The sequence below is a fragment of the Xenopus tropicalis genome, chromosome 3, assembly GCF_000004195.4.
Source record: "Xenopus tropicalis strain Nigerian chromosome 3, UCB_Xtro_10.0, whole genome shotgun sequence".
NCBI lineage: Eukaryota > Metazoa > Chordata > Amphibia > Anura > Pipidae > Xenopus > Xenopus tropicalis.
The window spans coordinates 84,245,599-84,266,275 of record NC_030679.2 but is presented as its reverse complement, the minus strand read 5'-3'; the positions used below and the strand labels follow the sequence as shown (position 1 = coordinate 84,266,275).

Below are 20,677 nucleotides of genomic sequence, written 5' to 3'. Positions count from 1 at the left end.
CTAGCATTTCTTTTTGTTTTTCTGCTGTAGCCTGTCCTTTGGTTTGCCCAATAGATATAGTGAATGTTTTAGTGATAACATATTTACAGTACAGGAGAACCTGGAACCATTTTTGTTTTTACCTTGATCAGAACTTGCCTTCAAGCGATTCCTCACAGCTTGGTGTGATCACAGGCGGATTGCCTCTGGCAAGAGAAGTGCTATCCCCTAGTCAATGAACAAACAGCAGATGGGGTTATTTGCACAATATGGTGTTAATAGTCATTATGGATTCTCTAGATTCTTTTGCTATGTAAATGTTTTGTTTCTTGCTAATTTTATTTTGCAGGTTACTGTATTTTTTTCTTTTTTGTACAGAACCCTGTAAAGTTAAGCAAGTAGTAACGCCAGTCATTACTGAAAATTATGCAAAATGCTACCTTTAATTCCTATATTTATTATTAATTGTACACAAAACTAAATGAAAGGGAGCCAAAAAAGTTGAAGCTTTCAGTTACAAAATTAAAGCAGTGGGACTGACTGATGTGAATGTAGATAATTTGTAATCACAATACATAACCAGTTTGCTTAAAATGCCTTTGTCATATGGCAAAACTCACATTGTAAGGAGAATAGCTGTATATCCCCACACTCTTTCCTCAACCAGCTAAATCATGAATAATTGTTAGTGACCACCCTGTGACTTCTGCTGCTCCCAGAAGAAACTTCAACTGTGCATGATTGGTATACAATGCCATATCTGATAATTGTAAGAGACCATTCTAGTCTCATTGTTGTTACATCTATTATCATGGAACCAGGTTTTTATGTTACACCTTTATGTCTATTTAGTCCCCTAGAGATTTTTGTCATGCACCTGTTATGAGGGTGTAAGGTACTCTGTGGGGGATCCATTCTGTTTCACAGAATCTGATTAACAATTAAAAAGGGATGCACACAGGACACTTCCCAGAGGAATTACTGAGCTCTTTATCTGAAGACAAATGATAATGGGATTCTTTACATTGCTTAAAGGAACAGTAACACCAAAAAATGAAAGTGTATAAATCTAACTAAAATATAATGTGCTGCTGCCCTGCACTGGTAAAAGTTGAGTGTTTACTTCAGAAAGTCTACTATAATTTATATAAATAAGCTGCTGTGTAGCCATGGGGGCAGCCATTCAAAGGAGAAAAGGCACAGGCACATAGCAGATAACAGATAAAACACTATTGTATTCTACAGAGCTTATCTGTTATCTGGCATGTAACCTGTGCCTTTTCTCCTTTTTTCCAGCTTGAATGGCTGCCCCCGTGGCTACACAGCAGCTTATTATATAAATTATAGTAGTGTTACTGTAGCAAACACACCAATCTTACCAGTGCAGGGCAACAGTGCATTATATTTTTATTACTTTAAAGCTCTTTCATTTTTTGGTGTTACTGTTCCTTTAAGCTTTTATTATTTGTCCCTTCAAAATAGTTTGGTTTTAGTTGCCACAACTGAACTATACAAGGTTGTAATGATTTTGATTTCCTTTTTATACCAGTAGGTGGGCCCCAGTTTGCCAATTCCCCAACTGTGATAGTAATGGTGGGGCTTCCAGCACGAGGGAAGACTTACATCTCCAAAAAGTTGACTCGTTATCTCAACTGGAGCGGCGTCCCAACAAAAGGTAAGTTGGATGTAAAATTTTAGCATCAACACGCATTAGCTTTTTATTTTTAAAGAAAATAATTGTAACCAGGTTATTCCCACTGAAGGCACATGGCACGTTAGTATATGTCGGCATAAAAATATTTCTGTGGTGGTGCAAAATTTAAATGTTCAGTATTTCAACTGCTTATAAACATTAAAAAAGAGCAAATAGTAAAAAAAATGTTTTGTGGAGATTCATTCTTTCTCGGTCCGTTATTCCAATCAAAAATTACAATGTTAAAAATATATAATTGGCACTCTTACCATTATGTAGATAGCACGGTTATCATTTAAAAATACACTACACTATGTAATCTAGTCTGGGAAGTTTTGTGGCTGGCAAATGCACTTCTTTATACTGTTTTTTGTTTTTTTTTTTGTAGTGTTTAACGTGGGTGAATACAGACGTGAAGCCGTGAAAGATTTCAGCTCCCATGACTTTTTCCGTTCAGACAATAAAGAAGCTATGAAAATCAGAAGGTTTGTATCTAGCAATATTTGTTTCACTGATAAACTAAACTATGTCAGAGAAGTATACAGTTAGAGAATGATGGGATGGTGGAAACTGTAAATTCTTGTCCTGTCCAGTAACATATATTCTTTTGTTAATATACTCCCAGCATCCATATTACAGCTGCAGTAGATGTGACAGCAATGAAAAATAGTACAAACATCTTATATATCATGTAATTTAAGTCTTCCCTTTAAACCATGTCTACATGGCCATTGGGCTGCTGATATATTGCTGGTTTGAGACATTATATTACATTGTACTGCTGACTTCACTCTCACATGCTCATGATTTTACACTTGTTCCTAAAGTTTGTGGCTTGTCCTATAGGAGATATTTTCATCTGAGCTAGTTATAATCTTTTGGAGCTATGTGCACACTAATAGAACACAGACCTCCTCCTGCTTCTCTGTGTAATGTTTTTAAGGCTGTGTCCTTCTGTCTATTGCATGTGTCCGTAAATGTTCTTTGGTCTTTTTTCTTTTCCAGACATTGTGCCTTAGCTGCCTTAGCAGATGTCAAATCCTACCTCACTAAGGAAGGTGGACAGATTGCTGTAAGTTAGTCTTTTTTTGCCTTGCGTTTCCTATTCCACCTAGGTTTCTTGAAATGGAATGTTTTATCTAGACATTGTATTACAGGTCTTTGATGCTACCAATACAACAAGAGAGAGAAGATCTATAGTTGTTGACTTTGCCAAAGAAAATGAGTTTAAGGTGAGTATGAGCAGATTGCAGATATAAACTGCAATGGTGGAGATATTGACATTGTCTGTTTTGCACATATTTACAGGTTGGAAACTTAACTGTACTATATTTGTTTGAAGTGCCTGATTGGCTACATTTCTAAAATATTGTCATCATAATTTTTCAGGTGTTCTTCATTGAATCAGTGTGTGATGATCCAGCTGTTGTTGCAAGCAATGTTTTGGTAAGAGAAAAAAAAAAAGGAAATCCTGTTGTGTGAGTCAGGCATTTGTGTATTCAGCAGCTCAGGCCTTCCCTCCATTCATCAGTCACTGAAAAAAAAAATATGGAAGTTTATTTCAAGGAATGACTGTAGCTAAATATATGTTTTGAACATCAAGATTTGGAGTTTGATATTAATGTGATAGACATATAGATATATATATATATATATATAGATAGATATTTATAATATATATATTTTTTTTCTTTTATAAATAGGAAGTGAAGCTGTCGAGCCCTGACTATAAAGGTTGCACATCCAATGAAGCACTGGAAGACTTCATGAAAAGAATCAACTGTTACAAGAACAGTTATGAACCTCTGGATCCAGATCAGCATGACCGGTAATGCATAATAACTAAATATATAGGTAGTGTGGTTCCTTAAGAACACTGGGTATAATCATCGAAGTGCCATAACCCACGGCAAATAATCCAATATTTGATTATAGTATTCTCCCTGCAGCCGACTGAAATTCTAATTGGGGATGTTTATTGCCGAACAGATTGGTAAATGGCAATGCTCATAGTGACCTATATAAACAATTTCTTGTGTGTGAATAAAGCTGCTAAAAATTGAATAGTAGCAGTATCATGTTTTGCTTCCTTCTAGTAGTACTGTGTTTTTTTTTGTTCTAATTTTAATTATTTTTAACCTGTTCCTTCAGGGACCTTTCCATGATCATTGTGATTGATGTTGGTCGAAGATTTTTGGTAAACAGAGTTCAAGACCACATACAGAGCAAGATTGTTTACTACCTAATGAACATTCACGTACAGCCTCGCTGTATTTATCTTTGTCGGGCCGGGGAGAGCGAAAGCAACCTAAAGGAGAAAATTGGAGGAGATTCTGGTCTGTCACACAGAGGGAAGAAGGTAAAGAAATCTATAATGGTTGCATGAAATGCCAGTCATTGCATTTTGTAGATGAAAGAGGCGATATTTAACAAGTGCAATACTGTTTCAAATATGTATTCTAATAAAACCTTTTTTTTTTTTTTTTTTTAGTTTGCTGTTGCCCTAAAGAAATATGTTGAGGATCAGAACTTGAAGGAACTGAAGGTGTGGACAAGCCAGCTGAAGAGAACCATTCAAACAGCTGAAGCACTAAAGATGCCTTATGAGCAATGGAAGGCTTTAAATGAACTTGATGCTGTAAGTTCCTCCTCTACATTGCTGTCCTTTCTGCCTTTAGGGAACCCCTTGCTTTAAATCCAGGGAACAGTTTTACCCTGTAAATTAATATAGTCATGCTTCGTTTTTTGCATAAAACAGCTTAAATATGTATTTTCCTAACTTCAACAGGATAGGCAACACGTTAATTGCTTCTGTCTTTGCATGTGAGGGAAATATCCAAAATACGTTTTTATTTTCTCTTTCCCTTCTCTTCTGTTCCCTTTCCATTCTTGAGGCACTGATAATACTGCTTGGGAATGTTATTAGATAGATGTGTGGAATCTAAGTGTATGAGCTTTTTTTTGACAGGGTGTGTGTGAGGAGAAGACTTATGAGGAAATTAAAGAACTCTACCCCGAGGAGTATGCATTGCGTGCTCAGGACAAATATCATTATCGATACCCATCAGGAGAGGTAAAGACTCTCGGTGTTAATATAAAATAGTTATTGGTCAGAAACCTAGGATATTTTGTTAGGAGCATGTGAACAATGCTTTCACAGAAGTCTGTTTTTACTGTTTTGTTTCTTAGAAGCAGCTCAGTAAACTATATTTATATTGTGCTTTAGTTGATATGGTGTCTTCATCTCCTAACCATGCTTCTTGACTTAAAGCATTGTCCTTAAGGACTCTGATATTGTAATAGTTGCTCTTTAAAAAATGAGAGCAACTAATGTATCAAATTTTAAGAGATTTCCCGAAATCGCCCCGCCGCGTCTGCCATCCCGCCGGCGACTTACATGTTCGCCGGTGGGATGGCAGGGGGAAGGCAACTCGGGGAGATTAGTCGCCCGCGAGCAGGGAGTTTTGCCGCGGGCGACTAATCTCCCCGTGTACCAGAGCCCTAAGAGTCAGCAACCTGTCTTATCTAACTGCTACATTTTAGAAGATAAAAAAAAAAAGGCATTATTTGTAGTCTACTCATTGAAAACAATAACTGTAGAACAGTTCGGATGGGAAAAGTTTCATAATCATAAATCTTGCTAAATCTTTTATTACATTTTATTTTTTTCTAGTCATACCAAGATCTGGTTCAGAGATTGGAACCTGTTATTATGGAGCTGGAGAGGCAGGGAAATGTCCTAGTTATTTGTCATCAAGCTGTGATGAGATGCCTGCTGTCGTACTTCCTGGACAAACCAGCAGGTGATGGGTTGCTTTTGAAACACTGCAACATAAATAAATTTCATATATGTTTTAGCAATATACTCACTGAATTTTTTCTTTTTTTTTTTCTTTATTACAGATGAAATGCCGTATCTCAAATGTCCACTGCATTCTATGCTTAAACTGACTCCCTTTGCTTATGGTATGTTTTGTTTTGTGGTATGTTTTATGCTATGTTTTGTTTTTAATTTTTAAGTTTCTACATCCTAATTTACCTTTTGCAAAAATAGAGCAAAAAATCTGTAATTTAGTAGTGCAAGCCTCTTATTGTACATTTAGTTGAGAACAGCCCTAATCAGTGTTATGGGAACTTAAATATTAAAGCATCACTTTACATTGTTTAATTTTTATTGGTGCCAAAGTGGCCAGTTGAGAATTTCAACACTTATATCCAAAAATGCCTTGTACTAATAGATGTGTTTGCACAGTTTTAGCTTAAAGCGGAGATTTTCAGCCCTTTGGTAGTTTTAGAAATACACATCCCATTACACTTCACAGTATGCTGAGAGCTGTAGTTCTAAAATTGTGGGCAGGCGAAGGTAGCAAATCCAGGAAGCTAAGTAGCTCTATTTGCATTACAGCAGAGTTTGAAAGTTGTACTCAATTAAATTTTTCTTTCAGGCTGCCATGTTGAGATTGTGCCGTTTAATGTGGATGCTGTAAACACACACCGAGATCGCATAATAGAGGTGAGCTGTGTGCGTTTATGCTTTGTTCACTAAAATGAACTTGCACAGCAAGAGCAGAGATCATTTCCAGAAGCAGCACATGACTTGGGCTTTTAGACACTACACTGCCACCAAATAGCTGTTTTTATGTAATGAACAAAACAATCCTGTATACATAACAGTATGTCTATGCTGAATAGTATAAAAACCTGTTTTTTTTTAAAAAAATATCAATGGATAAAGCTGATGATTACTTACATTCTTAACTGAGATGATCTAGAAGCATCAAGGAACTTCATTTGGGTAGTATTTTCAATAGATTTAAGCAAGGAAATCTAGAGAGAAAATGTGACAGGAGCAAGGATTAGTTGTTGGCCTGTTACCGCCATACCGCTGGATGAAAAAATTACAATAAAAAAAATCTCCATTAGCCCAGTCACAGTGTGCGGGGGTCCTTGTTTGCAGGGTCTGTTCCAATGATCTGTGTCAAATTTGCTTCTGACCTCATATACGGTAAACTTATTAGGTTTGTTAACTGTTTTAGGATTGCAAGAAGGGTCCTAACCCCCTGATGAGACGCAATAGCGTGACCCCACTTGCAAGTCCGGAGCCAACGAAAAAAGCCAGAATCAACAGTTTTGAAGAGTTTGCTGCATGTTCATCTCATGGCTGTGCATCCCAAGAACCACCCTCTGGACAGGTGAGAAAATGTTTTGAGTATTCACTTATTCACTTGGATCCACCTTTATCCATATATGCATGTCATTAAGTGTGGAACACCTATTTTCTGCTGAAGCAAAATAACTGCACAAATCTATCTTTGTGGGACAGTTGGTCATCTTTAGAGATGCTTTCATGAAGCTTGAAATGTGTACTTGAGAGCTAATGTTAACATTATTATTCCTGCCAAGTTCCAAAATCGACCACATAGATCTGGCAAATCGATTTATCTGTGCTCAATTCATGATTGGTCTCCTTGACAAGAAAAGGCTCTCTGATACACACTTCTGTGCTATTGATAGACTGTTTAGCTTTCCTTATTTTTGTGTTCTCTTTTTTAATCTCTAAAACCAATTCATTTTCTCCTTACAGCCTTTGCTAGGAAAGGCTTGCCTGTAAGTATCCTATGCTTATTCTTCTCTTACTTACTGTTAATCAGCTTGGACCATGTGACTTTCCATTTACTTTGCTGTAGTGTTATTCCATTTGCTAACATGCTTAACAGTGAACTAACCTTACTGGTTGATGCTTTGCATGGTAAAAGTTACTTGCTGTACAGCGTGTGAAACAGGATGCCCCTCTCCTGAATTGATAATGCTAAAACAGCGCTATATTTGAAAATTAAGGAGCACAAAGTGATATTAAGGGGAGCTAAGTTTTCATGTCACAAATGAGCTTAATGACAGACCCTGCTAAAACAAAAACACATCACAGACATGCAGTTCAATATTCAGGTATATTACTCACATTTCTAAAACTAAGTTTTAAAATATGCAAACATCTAACCTTTCAATGAAATGTCCCTTCTTTTCCCCTCATTTTGAAGGCTTGTTTGTCATTACCTGACATTGGCTTCCTTATTTATATTTCAAAGGTAATTTGACAAGTGCATGCAGAACCTTTTTGATAACGTATGATTACAGGATATAGCCAAACGGAGAGTGACCATTCTTCAGCCTACAATAACTCATCATTCACTTTTGTTGGCATGTCTGTGTAATGCTAACATAATGATGGTGTTAAAGGGAAACCATTAAAGGCAAAAATTTTACTTGAAATATGCATTTTTATTCTAAATAAAAAGTTGAAGGCCGTTCATGTTGCCATAACCATATAGCTATGGAACCAGCTTGCAAAGGAGCACTCGCTGAAGTGTGCAACAGGCTTCTCATCTCTTCTACTTGCTTTGTGTGTATCATATGTTTTGCGGAAAGACAGGAATCAGTATATGGTATATACACAGTTGGTTTCTTAGGTATTTGGTGAAGGCACTCTTAAGTACTAAAAAAAAAAAAAAAAAAAAAAATGCTTCCAAATGGCACTTTCCCTTTAAACCTATCTCACTTTTTCTTCACTTTTTTTGTATGAATGTTTGTGATGTCACTGTTTTTTCTCTACTAAATAACATTTACATATTGGAGAATTTTCATTTAAACATTAATGACCAGTACTATACAGACATACACTTACTCTCTATTAGCCTACTGGCAGTTATGGGTACATAGCTTTATTGGCTGTATGAGTAGCTTAGTCTTGACATTAATTTGCATCTCATGAAACTGTAAGTCCTATTTATAATGGCTGAAACTATATTGACAGGATTCGGTATGAGGCACTGCTCTTTTAACAACCTTTTATATGCATATCATGCATCAAATGCCTTTCAAATAATGGCATGTATAAGGATTTTCATAATGACACAGCAACTGCGTGAATACAGAGTCCCTCAGTTTTCTTGATGTGTTTCTTGGCTGCTCGTTGGGAAGGATTTGCTTTGGATTATTTGAAAAGACATCATTGCATCAGTGACCCAATGTAACTCAATTTGATATCCGTAGCCCCATCACTGTATTTTTTGCGTGCTGCCTTGGTGTCCTGTATTATATACATTTTTGTGTGCATGCTCTGGAAATAATGGTACAGCCAAAGGGTGCCTTACTATTTAAACTGCATAACAAGATTTTTTTTTTTTCATCTACAGGGCATGAGCCAACAGGAGATATAATGTTATGGATAATCAGTCACAGAACTTTGGATCCCTGATGCTACATTCCATATTCCATTACCAAAGCTCGCCTATTAGCTCATTCATAACATAGGCTGGAAACATGAAGATGATACCTGTGTCTCATCAAACTAAATCAGAATGGAATGTTGTCAGTTAGGGACGTTTAAAAATTGGACTTGGAGTCCCATGTCATTTCAATGGTGAAGTGCAAAGCAGGACTACTTGCACTCTGTTTTACATTTTATATATATATATATGTATGTATATTTTTTGTGTTTTCCAGTAATAACAAAATGTTATGGTTCATTTTTATTTCTCTGTATATTTTATTAGAAATGTTAATTAAATGTATTTTAGTAAAGAGGGAAGGAAATATTAACACAAAAATCTCTTGAATCTTAAAGGGCCCAATATCTTTACTGCTAATAGACTGGCAAGGATCTTACTTTTTTACCTTGTAGAATGTGTTATCCCCACATCTGCCTGACATTCAGACTGTGGCTTGTTTTGCAATTGAATACCTGATTGCATATAGTTTTTAGAGCATTAAAGTGATCACTTAATTTCCCTTGTAAGATAAGCAAAGTTATAACATAAATTATGTCCCCGGGCAAATCGCAAAACTTAATACTGTGTTTGTATGGCCCCCTTCCGAAATAACTTTCACCTAAACTGAAAGTGTACCTTTGTTTTTCAGGTGACCTGTGATGATTAGTTTTTTTTTTTTTTTTTACATAGGTGTCCCTGATTTGATAACCTTTTAAATCATAATAAAGCCAGCATGATTTCAGCACTCCATTTTTGTTTTAGCAGCAGTTGCCAGTAATGAGACTAGCAGGATCTGAACCTTTGACTAACTTTTTGTTTTATTTATTTATTTATTTAATGCCCAGTGTGAATGTCAAATTTATGTGGCGGAATGTATTTCAGAACTAGTTTATCTACTCCTGTTAGAACAGTATTATTGCTAAATGTTTTGTGTTCCCTGTCACCTATAGAGCCTTCTTTGTGTCTCCCTGTATAGTCTAAATTGTGTTGGTTATACAGGGATAGGCCATTTAACTGCTTGTTTGACATATTCTAATGTTTTCTTTATTGAATAAGGGTTTTCACTTAATCTCAAAGATGCATATTTGCACTTTAATGGTTGGGACAGGGTTATGAGGTGCACCTTTCTTGCACAGGTAATGATTGATAGTCATGGCAGAGACTGGGATAGCAGAAATGTTTGGTTGTAGCTGATGCTTAGAGCCTTGTGGATGTCCCAAGATCATATGGTTCATACATATGTCAGCTACAATTCACTGCTGCTCTGGGGTGATTTTGCTATTTGTGTAAAGTAAGCACTGCTTCTGTGGGTATAGTAACCACGGTGGCACTAGTTGGCAAAATGTATCTTAGCTGGCTGATCTGAGTGGCTTTGTGTGTGAATGTATAAGAATGAAGGTTGTGGTGGTTGGATATGTACTTCATACATTTAAATATAAAAACCTTGTGTGCAGTTATGTTGTCTAAAAATATGTAATGGCATATATGTCACCAAAACTCTTAGAGAGGAACACTGGATAGTATGTATGTATGTATATGTGTGTGTATGTGCAGACTAATGGGTAGTGCAATATGGGATTCTGCCCAGTTTTTCAAATTTGCACTATAAGGTTTCCAGTTTATACACTTGGATTCCAGTTGGTTAGAAATAAGCGCTTCAGATTTGATCTGATCAGCTTGTCTTTGCAAACTAAAAGTTATTGCAAACTGAAACTATGCCTGTCTCAGTCCTGAAATCAGTCTCAATATACTTAAACACACAAATGTCTTATCCTATTATTGGTGCTGACATATTCTGGCTGGGCAGTGCACTATTACTTTCTGTTGCTTACATAATCATATACTGTATCTTCTGCTTGCTGTTCACACCAGAGGGACTCTAGCTAAAAGTACCTGTTTGACTGGCGGAAGCGTAAGATCTTTGATACTGTTTTCATTGTTTGTAAGACTTGTAATTGGTTAACATTATTTTTTTGTATTTGTTAGAATTGCTATTTATTTTATGTATGCAAGTTTGCTTAGATAACCTGTTTTGTTTTTATTTCATACATACTTTGTTTATTGTATTTTTTGTTTGTATTCTCCTGGCATAATTATCTGAGATAAAAGCTATGTGGGCTATTGCAGGATATGCCGTCAGAAATTTGTATATTTTGCAGTTCCTGGACCAATAAATTCTTGTTAAATTATAACCCTGTCTTTTACCATTTCTGTACCTAAATGAATGCACCTTGTTGCATGGTTTTAATCCCTGTACCTTTTGCTGCTTTGATTTAAAAGGGGTTGTTCATCTTCAAAGTCCAAATCATTTTAAAACACCAACAATGCTCTCAGCATGTTAGAAAATCCATCTTCCATTAAAAAAAAAAGTAAAAACCTGTTAAATCAGTCCTCCTTCTGTCTCTCTGAACAGTTTGCTAAAGGAATGGGAGTGGCCTATTTTTAACCTGATATACTAAAAACTTCCTATATGCTTCATCATCATGTCCAGGCTTTCCCTTACTTTTTTTCCATTGGACCAAATTATTGGTTGCTTGTGCACTCGAACCAGTTGCATAAATTTGAAAGGGCATTGGTTAACAACCCCATTAAGAAGAGACACCAACACTGAAACTGGATGTGAATTAACCACAGAGTACTTAAGGTTGCCATACACTGATTGGCCCCATATTGGGCAGATAAACTTGTCCTGAGGACCCGAATTGGCAGCTGAAATCTGCCTGTGCATGGCCACCTTTTAATGGTCCCAATGGCAGATTTTAAGGAAGGGATTGATAAAATAAGCATACATAAACTGCTTTTCACTTTTATACTCCATTCTAAGATTTTTTTTTTCATACTTAAATGTGTTTGGATCCCCTGGACAAGGACCCTGTCCCCTACTCAAATATTGTTTAGAAGACATTTACCCATATTTCCCCCCAAATCTGCTCACCTACAAGAATAGCGTGACCCATTTTTCTGACAAAACCTCACTAGATAACAGAAAATCCTATTGTACTTACAAAGATATTCTGGCAGTGGGCAAATTAGGCTTATTCTCTCTTCCCATAAGGAAGGGATCAGAAATAGCTATATTTCTAAGAGACTTCTTTGATTCTCTGTATCCACCTTCACATCTGAAGTGAGAACTCTCCTTACCAAGGATGCAGCAGTAGCCCTTGTAGATTGCCTTATAATTTTGGGGTCTTTTTGTTACCTGCTGTTTGTAGGTTTCCTGAATGCATTCCTTTATTCATCTGGCCACTGATTTTTGAAGGCTAAGCCCCACTACAACATGAGTAGACAATAAATAAAAATACAAACCAGATTCCAAAAAAGTTGGGACACAAAACAAATTGTGAATAAAAACTGAATGCAATGATGTGGAGGTGCCAACTTCTAATATTTTATTCAGAATAGAACATAAATCACGGAACAAAAGTTTAAACTGAGAAAATGTACCATTTTAAGGGAAAAATATGTTGATTCAGAATTTCATGGTGTCAACAAATCCCAAAAAAGTTGGGACAAGTAGCAATAAGTAAATTTGAGCTGGAAGACCAAATAACACTAATTAGGTCAATTGGCAACATGATTGGGTATAAAAAGAGCTTCTCAGAGTTGCAGTGTCTCTCAGAAGCCAAGATGGGTAGAGGATCACCAATTCCCACAATGTTGCGCAGAAAGATAGTGGAGCAATATCAGAAAGGTGTTACCCAGCGAATGGAAGACTGTTCTGTGGTCAGACGAGTCACGATTCAAAGTTCTTTTTGGAAATCTGGGACGCCATGTCATCCGGACCAAAGAGGACAAGGACAACCCAAGTTGTTATCAACGCTCAGTTCAGAAGCCTGCATCTCTGATGGTATGGGGTTGCATGAGTGCGTGTGGCATGGGCAGCTTGCATGTCTGGAAAGGCAGCATCAATGCAGAAAAATATATTCACGTTCTATAACAACATATGCTCCCATCCAGACGTCATCTCTTTCAGGGATGACCCTGCATTTTTCAACAAGATAATGCCAGACCACATTTTGCATCAATCACAACATCATGGCTGCGTAGGAGAAGGATCCGGGTACTGAAATGGCCAGTCTGTAGTCCAGATCTTTCACCTATAGAGAACATTTGGCGCATCATAAAGAGGAAGGTGCGACAAAGAAGGCCCAAGACGATTGAACAGTTAGAGGCCTGTATTAGACAAGAATGGGAGAGCATTCCTATTCCTAAACTTTAGAAACTGGTCTCCTCGGTCCCCAGACGTCTGTTGAGTGTTGTAAGAAGAAGGGGAGATGCCACACAGTGGTGAAAATGGCCTTGTCCCAACTTTTTTGGGATTTGTTGACACCGTGAAATTCTGAATCAACATATTTTTCCCTTAAAATGGTACATTTTCTCAGTTTAAACTTTTGTTCCGTGATTTATGTTCTATTCTGAATAAAATATTAGAAGTTGGCACCTCCACATCATTGCATTCAGTTTTTATTCACAATTTGTTTAGTGTCCAACTTTTTTGGAATCCGGTTTGTACTTCCTTGCACATTATGTTGCACTTTTTCCAGACTAAGGCTAATGTCGGACAAGGCACATCCTTGGCTTCTCTCCACCTGCTTCCCTTCACCTGCTTCCCTTCACCTGCAGATAGAAAAAACACAGGAGAAAAGAAGCCAAGGCTGCACTTTATCTGACATCAGCCTATGATGGTATTTGGATATCACATCAGGGAGAAAATTGTCTGGCGTATTTAGCACATCTCCGTCTTTAAAGAAGTTAAGATTGTCATTATCAGTTTAGAGAGCATGATTTCATTCACAAGTCTTGCTAAAGTCATGACCAAAAGGAAAGACACTTTCAGGGCAAGATACTGCTTTTACATAACCTATCCTATTCCTTGTGTTTCTTTACAAAGGGGGCTGCCATATTTGTGCAGCATTAGTCCATTAGCATTAGAAACTATAACAGAGAAGGGACAGTCAGGTTGGCAAAACAGTCAGGTTCAAGAACTTCAAACAACAACTACTTGCAAAAGCAAACATATCAGTAAAAAACCATGACCCATAGATAACTTTTAATGTACATTCATATTTTGAAGAGTAGTTTTTTAGTGTCAGTGTCACTTTAAGAGGTGATTACTGGAGAGGTTCCAATGATGGCTGATTGGCCAGAACAAGTCTTGGGTTTAAACCTTTTCAGAACTTGAAAAAAAAACACTTAACTAACAGCTTCTGGACCCGTGACACTTTAGAAAAGCATGACAATGCAGAAACCTGCCTTAAGCCTGCACACGTGATGTCATTAAGGAAAGGAACATCACAGGGCAATGTGTTGTGGGTTATGTAGTTCCTGCATGCTGTCTAGAAGCTGTGGAGCAGTTGTTACTATCTGTAACATCAAAATTTTAGTCCCTCCTGCCCTGCCAGGATCTTAATTGACACAGAAAAAGAAAAACTGTTTTGCAGCTGGATTTTAGCATATAAAATGGTATTTATTTATACTTTTTGAAAGTACAGATTACAGACACAGGTATATTAGGGGTTTATGTGTTCTGCAGTGTTTTTTTAACAAATTTTGGTTTGGAAGAAACACCTGACTGAGCACAATTTAGTGCCTTGTATCTATAAGGTGCAAGGACAGTCAGAAGATTCCGCCCATAAAAATCCTAGAAGACTATTTTTATTGCCCATGGCATCGTTATTACTGCACCAGTGTCGCTAAACAATAGATAACAATGTTTTTGTTATTGAACCTTTCCCACCCCCAGCTCAGCAATACTGTGGGTCTCTGACACCTACTGTGCAGTTTTACTTAGTGAGGGTGGTGGGCTTGTCAAAGTCCCAAGTTAAAAAGCTTAACTACCCTAATTCTGCTAAAAATGAAGAAAGATAGGAATGTATCTACATAAGAACAGTGTGGCGTAAGGTGGGTTGAAATCTCTGTATCACTTGCATCAGGTCTCTTATTAATCTTTATTTACATGGTGCTGAAATATTCTGCAGCTGTTCCTTGCATCATTAAACAAGAGATACAAAAAATACACTGGACATGGGGTTGTTAAGGTTTCAACACACCCTTTTTAAAATAAAGTATAATTCTGGAGGGCTTGCCCATGGCATAGGTACAGGTACAATAACTCATGAGTGACATTTTGGGGGCAACATAACTTCCCAGTATGTTGTGCCACAAATATAAACATTTTGTGTAATCAATTGTTATTTAGGGCTAACAGAATAAAACTGGCATTTTTGGCCATTTTCAACCATACTGCCCAATCATTTAGACTGAAGATCTTTGTGAAAATCTTAGTCCTGGCAGAAATTTATTTTCTTATTAGTCAGCTGAAAGGAAGGGAAGAGGAGTCAAATCTTTTGTATCTGTATGCTTTTGCCCATACAGGTCACTCTATTTATGGACATCTAAAAGTAGCAGATAGATTTACACAGGTTTGGAGTCTGTTATGCAAACAAGTAACTAAAGAAGTATTTGGATGCAGCGTAGCTTGTTTCCTTCATTGGGCATTTGTCAGTGAGGGAAAAAATCTGGCTGTGAAGAGCAGCTTATGTGACTGAAGTCAGGTTTCACATCAGGATTTTAGTAAAGCACTAACTCTACTTTGCTTGTAGGCTGGTCTCTTTCAGTGCGGATGGGTGATGTGACTTGGAGCACATAGCATTAGTATTTAGAGTAACCTGGCACCACCTTCTGTGATTTCAGCTGTGTTAAATTATGGCCTCTGTATTTAAGACCTAAGCCATGTGGCTGCCCCCAGGCCTCACATAACCTTTTATAGTGCTTGTCTAAGGTCTCTGGAATTATGCTTTCCCAGACACATATTTCTGTAGCTTTTTCATTGTTTCAACCCACCAGTAGAAACAATGAAGATAATTAATTGTACCGATACCCTTTAATTACATATAGTAGAATAGTGTTATTATACTATTGTTGCAAACTTGCACTAGTACAGGAATTAGTAACAGATAGTTCTAGTTGTAGCACACAGTTTGAATAATTAAAAAAATGTCTGGTTCCTATGGTTTATTGCACTGATGCAAGTTAGCAAATGTGTTCAGCCCCATATACACTACTGTAATAATTGCCTCCTACAGCTGGATCCTACCTATCCTCCCATTTTAGCCTGATTTGTAGGATTCTGCTAGGAACAGTTAATTTAATGATGATTTATGATGACTTTATTAGCGGACTTGCTCTCACATTGTTTGCTGGGCCCTTAATAAAGGTGCCATATGTGATCCCTTATCTGGAAGATGTAATTTAGAAAGCTCTGAATTACGGGAAGACCATTCTAAGGAAAAATGTCCCTTTTTCTCTGTAATAAGTACATAAAATAAGTTCTCTGTAAAAGTACCTTATACTTGATCTTGACTAAGCTGCATGAATCCATATTGGTGGCAAAACCATCCTATTGGGTTTATTTAATGTTTAAATGTTTTTTTAGCACATTGGAGGCACATTTATCCTCATTCTGATTTTAATGTTTTTAGAGCTTTTTAAAACCACAAACTTCAGGGTATTTGTTTTCCTACGAATCTTTTTGGAAAACAAACAAAAATAACAAACAAAAATAAAAATTAAATAAATATTTTTACAGTTTGCATAGGACAACTCCCATTGACTTCTACATGACCTTGTTAGCTTTTAGATAGCGAAGTTTTAGCACAACAACACAAATCGTGAAAAAAAAAAAAACATTAGTAACTGGCCTCCCTTAATGTATGGCAATGCAAATTACAAAAAGAAGATCCCTTATCTGGAAAACCCCAGGTTCGAAGCATTCCAGATATTAGATTCTATACTTGCATATAGTTCTGATACTCTCCTACAAGCAGCAAATTGAGCGCCTCTTATATAAAGCATTAAAGCAATTTCAAGCTGTACCCTATGTATAGAAATCATCTCGATTATGAATGAAATGTTGGCTAATTTTGGGCCCACACACTGGTACTTCATTTATTGGTGCTCAGACTGACTTTGGAAATAATATATTATGCACAGTGGTAATTTTCATCTGATTCTAGTTGGCCAAAATAGACAAAGTCTACATAGATGATCTAACGACTGGATCGGTCAGGAAGGCTGAGTACGCTTGCACTTACATAGCATAAATCTTTACGAGCATAAATCTTTACTACCAGCTCCTGGCTGAGTGATTCATGAGTGCTCTAGTAGTGTAATGAATGCTCCGGGTCACTCTCTTTGGTGCCATATCCAAGATGGTGGTGCCCATGCATGGCATCATGGTGTGGTGTTAAATTTGTAATAAAAGGATGCCAAACACCTGAGTTCAATGCCCGATTTATATAGGTCTTATTTAGTGAGTTGCTGGGTGGGCCTAAATTATTTTGACTTGATCTTCTGCTTTGATTCTGACTATTCTGCCTGCTGCCTGCCCTGACCTTTTCCTGGAATCTGACTTTGAGCCTTTTAACCCTTTGTATATCCTATATTGGTTTACTTCTGCCAGTTTCCTCCTTGGTCCTGAAGGCAAACCCAGTTTTTGGGCCATGTCAATTGGCCACCCATAGCCTAAAGTCAGCCCTGAGTGCAAATCCTTCCAGGAATTTTGGCTGTTAATTAAAAGGCATATCAAATTCAAATGGCTTAGGTTAGGAGATCAATATTTTCAAACTAGCCACGTGTTACTAGTGAGTTTGTAACCCAAAAAGAATTGTTCTGGGAGTTTTGAGCTCACCACATAATGACTCATTATTTGTTAGTCACTGGCCATCTGGATAAACAGCAGAAAATCCAACATTTACTTACTGTAAACATAGGAATCAGCAGAAATGTTAACTAACCCCATGGCATTATGGTGATAATGCTCCTTTCTAGGCATTTTTGAGACCTTATTTTATTAGAGTGAAATGGAATTAGGTTTTCAAAAATCCAAAACTGGGTCATTATGGGTTAGCTCTGAATCAGTATTTAATCACCAGAAGGATAAACATTGAAAATGCCAACTAAGCGTTCTCATTTCTCCTTTTAAACCAGACAGATATAAAACCTTCATGCTGTAAAATGCATTATTAATCTACTGGGATACAAACTAGAGGGCTGCTTAGAAGAGTCTAGTCAGCACTATGCATATACAGTAACAGCTAACCAAACAAGAGCGTTTATTTCAAATATTCACATATTTAATGGGATGAATGCATAACCCTAAGCACTGCCCCCAAGTTAACAAATGGTCTGAGATGTTAAATTTCATATTATTTTTTTCAGTCATTCAGTATTGATATTAACTAATGTGATGGTTGTGTTTGCATTTGTCTGTTTTAGACATCATTTTGAATAATGTTCATTGGGTATTGTTCCCCATCCCATTTGATTTTTAACAATAAGGCTGCTGTATCTGCTCATTTTGTATCAGAAGTAGCATCCACCTGCAAAGGGAGGGCAACAGGGCAGCACCCACAAACAGTGTGGGTGGAAACCTTTGGTTTCTCCAAACATAAAACAATTCAGATGTAGACAAAGAATAATGCATTACTCATCTGCTATATTATTTTTTTTTTACAGAAGTCTAAGTTTTCTGCTCACGTCAGTCCAAAGCTAAAAAATTGCAGTGTTTGCTGAGCGGGTGTGACCTAGGTGTGGATTCACGTCTACAATCATTTATGTGACTTTTATTTTGTTGAAAGTAAAACGGACTATACATGGGCAGATTTTACCTGCCGATTAGGTCTTTTAGTCCGAGTATAGGCCCTATCCAAAAAACAACAGATATCTTTTGGACAGGTTTAAAAATCCCATTGGGGTCAGACCTACATCAGTTAGTTGATGCAGCCCTTTCCCAAAGGCTTGCAAAGCACTTATTAGTAGCATACTGTTTTGTATTGCAGGACAAGAATCTGTCCCTGTGCTACAACAAGCTTATTGAGTGCAGGCACATGGAGCCATTGCATTATGGTGCAGAACTGCATACTTGAGCAGTTTCACTCTAAAATTGACTATGCGTGCCTTCACTGGGCTGCTGCAACGGCCACAATACCTGTGTGTTTTAACCCATGATCAGGAAGTTTAGCTTTCTAAAATATATTACCTGTGTCTGTTAGAGTCAGTAGCAGGTTTAAAATTAGGAAAGTTATGCATAGCTGGACCTCCCACTTAGCTTTAAAAGCTTTGTATTCCACCCTCTATGACACATGGCTATAGGTTAGATTCAGATAATTAAACCGGTTTCACACTTGTGTGGTTTCAGGTTGCAAATTAGGGCATAGTGTTCTGCTAAACAACAAAGAAATGAGCAATTTGAAAAGCCCAGCATTTTCAAATTAAACACAAAATTTATCTTATTTACATAAATGCTTTTATGAGGTAAACTCAAATATCAAATGTCAGCGCAATGTACTGGGCCCCCGATAAAGTGCCAATACAACACAAAACAATGAATATGGGAAACACTTGTTCATTTTTCTGTTTTCACCACACATATCTGAACTGCCCCAGGAAGAAAAGCAAGAAAGGAAGGTTGTCTCCTGCAGGCTTCTGTAGTTTGCGTGTGCTAGACTGCAACATAATCTGCAAGGTGCAGTGTAGCAGACAGAAGCTGAAGGTTGCCACTAAACTGCAAATCTCATTTACTACATGACTACTGGATATGGGAATATTCTGATGAACTTGACAGCCAAACACCTTTGTAAGTAGCCACAGCAACAGCCACAATTGGTCTGTATGATCTGCATTCAACTGTTTTGGTAAGCTATACAAGTGACCAATGAGAGTGTATACACCTTGGGAGACCCTATGTAGTAATAAATATTTTAAAAGACTCGTCTGGGTTTTGGACAATTTAAAAAATATTTTCAAGTGCTTCTGTCTATGCAGGTATAGAATGTACATGGCACTGGGATGTGCACAGCCTTATACATTGGCCTCATGGCCTGATCCTTTTCACAATTGGACATAGCAGTCCTAGAGATCTATTTAAACAACTAATACTATCACTCTGGTTAGCATCAGTCTTAAAAAATTGACTAACTGAATCCTTTCTCAGTTTGCTCTCATTGTGTCTCTCATTGTGTCTGATCTGCTGCTCCAAATATTATCTTTTCATATTAAGCTTCTATGCACCCAACAAAAGCACAATATTACATATACAGTTTATTCTTAATGTTTATGCCTATTCCTTTTACAAAGATAACAATGTTGGCTTTAATCCTATCTCAAAGAAGGGTTGCATAGAATTGTCTCATTCTGATTTTGTTTATTGCAACCATCAGTTTGTTTGCAATTGCTATTATTAGTAACATTTCCTTACAGGAAACACGCATTTTGTACATAAACTGATGTAATCCAATGAAAGCACAAAGATTTTTGTACAGAGTAACCTTAGAAAAGTAATAATGTGTATTTCCAATGCACTGCAACACTTAAAACAAACATTTGGAGACATGAAGTCTAAAGTCACTTTCAGTGATTGCCTATGTACCTCCCTCCCCACAAATATAGTACTGCTTAACACGGGCGGCCCTGTATTTATGGGTAGGGTTGCCACCTAGCTAGTAAAAACGATACTTGACACCAATGGGGTGGGCCACCTTTAAAGGAGAAGGAAATGTCGAATCACTGAGGGGTGCCAAAATGTCAGACACACCCAGTGATTGTACTCACTTACCTGGTACCCTGGGCCGGTGCTCCTGTTAGCAACAAAATGTACCAGCCTGGGGTACATGCAGATGAGCGATCCTTTTCGGTCATCTTTCTTTGTGCTGGCTGGGCATGTGCAGTGGAGTGAAGA

General features: G+C 37.2%; 1 protein-coding gene and 2 long non-coding RNA genes across 10 annotated transcripts in view; 2 read left to right on the top strand and 1 right to left on the bottom strand.

The window, feature by feature from the left end:
• The window catches only part of pfkfb3 (6-phosphofructo-2-kinase/fructose-2,6-biphosphatase 3), a 37,826-nt gene extending 26,694 nt beyond the window's left edge, over positions 1 to 11,132 (top strand). For 3 of the 7 annotated variants that reach the window (NM_001142184.1, XM_012958712.2, XM_031897737.1), the window contains 15 exon segments: positions 1,529 to 1,654; positions 2,061 to 2,157; positions 2,678 to 2,744; positions 2,830 to 2,904; positions 3,062 to 3,118; positions 3,376 to 3,500; positions 3,824 to 4,031; positions 4,164 to 4,310; positions 4,641 to 4,745; positions 5,346 to 5,475; positions 5,576 to 5,638; positions 6,118 to 6,185; positions 6,709 to 6,864; positions 7,257 to 7,279; positions 8,866 to 11,132. In NM_001142184.1, the coding sequence (NP_001135656.1) occupies positions 1,529 to 1,654; positions 2,061 to 2,157; positions 2,678 to 2,744; positions 2,830 to 2,904; positions 3,062 to 3,118; positions 3,376 to 3,500; positions 3,824 to 4,031; positions 4,164 to 4,310; positions 4,641 to 4,745; positions 5,346 to 5,475; positions 5,576 to 5,638; positions 6,118 to 6,185; positions 6,709 to 6,864; positions 7,257 to 7,279; positions 8,866 to 8,872 (1,454 nt within the window). In that variant the 3' untranslated portion in view covers positions 8,873 to 11,132. 7 annotated transcript variants of the gene reach the window in all.
• LOC116409751 lies at positions 2,037 to 6,501 on the bottom strand. The gene is made up of 2 exons (XR_004222005.1): positions 6,423 to 6,501; positions 2,037 to 3,206 (listed from the first exon to the last, which is right to left on the bottom strand). It is a non-coding gene; the product is annotated as an uncharacterized LOC116409751 (long non-coding RNA).
• A 7,844-nt stretch (positions 11,133 to 18,976) lies between the features above and the next one.
• LOC105946852 overlaps positions 18,977 to 20,677 on the top strand; it is a 209,489-nt gene continuing 207,788 nt past the window's right edge. Inside the window, exon 1 of one of the 2 annotated variants that reach the window (XR_001170337.3) lies at positions 18,977 to 19,576. This is a non-coding gene — a long non-coding RNA (uncharacterized LOC105946852). The remainder of the gene's footprint in view (positions 19,577 to 20,677) is intronic. The other variant, XR_001924215.2, reaches the window with a different exon arrangement.